Source organism: Pundamilia nyererei, unplaced genomic scaffold, assembly GCF_000239375.1.
Source record: "Pundamilia nyererei isolate P.nyererei 1_Seehausen unplaced genomic scaffold, PunNye1.0 scaffold00127, whole genome shotgun sequence".
Taxonomy (NCBI): Eukaryota; Metazoa; Chordata; class Actinopteri; order Cichliformes; family Cichlidae; genus Pundamilia; species Pundamilia nyererei.
Genome location: NW_005187528.1, coordinates 432686 through 434955, shown reverse-complemented (window position 1 = coordinate 434955; position 2270 = coordinate 432686). Strand labels below are relative to the sequence as shown.

At 43.0% G+C, this 2270-nt stretch overlaps 1 protein-coding gene across 1 annotated transcript in view; it reads left to right on the top strand.

Annotated features, from left to right (window-relative positions):
- suds3 (SDS3 homolog, SIN3A corepressor complex component) overlaps positions 1 to 1535 on the top strand; it is a 60910-nt gene extending 59375 nt beyond the window's left edge. The window contains exons 12-13 of the mRNA XM_005743122.1: positions 1225 to 1396; positions 1480 to 1535. Of these exons, the coding sequence (XP_005743179.1) occupies positions 1225 to 1396; positions 1480 to 1535 (228 nt within the window). The remainder of the gene's footprint in view (positions 1 to 1224; positions 1397 to 1479) is intronic.
- Positions 1536 to 2270: the final 735 nt, after the last annotated feature.

Here is a 2270-nt window from a genome sequence, read left to right as displayed (position 1 = left end):
AAAAACTTTGGTTGTAAGATTCAGATAATTATTTATTAAAAGCTAGACATTTTAAAGGAGAATAAGAAAGAAAAGTATTTGTTTGTGCCCCCCTTTCCCTGTTAATGCCCTACCTGGCCCCCTTGCAAAACTTTGCTAGACCCACCCCTGCACAGTTACTGTCAGGATCTGGAGACTCGACTGGAAAGTACTATCAGGCACCTGAGTTCCTTGGTCTCCACCCCTGGGCGGAGCCATCTCCCTGCTGCAGTCCTGCACACCTGAGACTGATTTGGGGCAATCAGGTTGAGGATTTAAGGCCCCCCTCAGACTCTCCTTCACCGCCAGTTTGTCAACGACCTCACGTTGGTATTGACTCTACGGCTTTTTACGCTATTGCCACTTTTTCCATTGTTAACGTTGGTTTCATGTGCTTCAGATTTCCTGGACCTTCGTTGTCATCACCCTCAACCCCAGCTCGCCTTGGATGATCTTCATATTCATGAGGAATACAAGGACCCTCTGTGACAAAGTGGCTAGGACAGAATTCATTTGCCATTTGTCACTTGCGTATATTGTTATTCTGTGTTCTGTTATCCTATAGTCTATCATAATGCTTTAATGTAAACACAGCACATGTAACCTTAGCTCTACATACTATCCCAGGTCTGTTTGTGGTAGCATTGGTTATATTTATGTCATCTGTGCAATTGTACTTAAAGCTAAATGTCACTTCATCATTAATTGATTTGAATCTTTCATTTGTTTATGTAGTTTGGTTATACTTACCATTGTGCGTTCCTTTGGACAGGTCCTATGTGTAAAACAGGTATGTGGGAAGGGCCGCCCCAGTACTTCCTGATTCTATAGGATATGATGTCACTGATCATGTCAATTGGGTGTAACCAAATGAAGGGGTGTTTATTTTGTGTAAAATTGTTTATTTCATTTAAAATAACCTCATGAGTCAGATTAGGTGAAGAGTGATTTTTCAAGCTGTTCCGTTGGGTGAATGAGTTTGTTAAGTGGAAAAATGATTTTATTCCTGTTTCTTTGTCTAGACTGTGTTATTTAGTCTACCCTGTTTTCCCAATGGTAGAGGTTAATGAGATCCAGGTGTGAGTGGAATTCTATATAAAGCAGGTGAGATTTTGACTCACAGCTTCTGATGTTTTTGAGAGATAATTGTTGAAAGGCGACGCCAGAAAATAAAGAACACTTAAAAGAAACTTGAACGGTCTGCAGATGCTGTCTTCCTATCACCTTTCATGCTGCTTATGCTATGCTACCTCACCTGCCTGCCCTCCGGCCTCACTCACCACCTTGGACACAGCGGAACTCAGGTCTGCCAGCCTTTCCACTACTCCCCTGGACTACCACCGCCTCTCCCTCAAAGCGAGGTTCATGCCGGTCACCAGTAAGCGATATCAGTCAGTTCCACCTCTGCTAGGATACCCCGCACCTGCCGCCTTCCTAACCCTGTTCTCTTTTTTTCCCCAGACGCAAATGCTCCGTTCTCGTCGCAACCTGCTAAATCCCCGTTCACCCTCCACTGACCCCTGGCTACTTCGTTAGCAACTCCTTGTCACGAATTCACTTGTTGACTAAATAATAAACACTGCAAAACGTTTGAGCCGTCTCTGTTTGTGGTTATCTGCAATCGAGACCATTGTGACAGTTACCAGCTCTCAGCTACTTGGAAAAGATCCTGGTGTTATTTGTCTCTCAGAAACAGTTCATAACTTCCCTTCAACTCATGTCACCTAAAAGGTAAACCTGCTTCTTCATCACCTGTTCAACTCTGATGATTCAGTAAGGACATCTCCTGGTTTCATCTTCATGTTTCCCTCTCACCACATATCCAAACCGACATCATGACCAGCAGCTTTTACAGCTGTGGCTCCAGCAAACATCAGGTGATACTAATAATTAATATTAAATAAATTCTAACAACAGCTGATCAAGCTTAAAAGTGTTGCTGTTGTTTAGGGTGACCTCCGCTGGTTTCCTCTTTCTGGCGCAAAGTGAGTGATAAACAAGAGAGAAAAGCTGATCAGCTGATCATTGATCATGATTGAAGTAGCAACAGGAGAAGGAGGGGGAGAGAATGAGAGAAGACGAAGCAGCTGACAGCGTAAAGACGCAGAATAACTCCAGCTTTGTTTCATTCTAGCTGAAGTACGGGACAATCGCGTTCGTTTTCGGCTCAATACGAAACGTGTAATATTTACTCTGAATATGGGATGGCTGGTAACTCTAATAACTAACCTTATGAATAAAATAACGTTCAC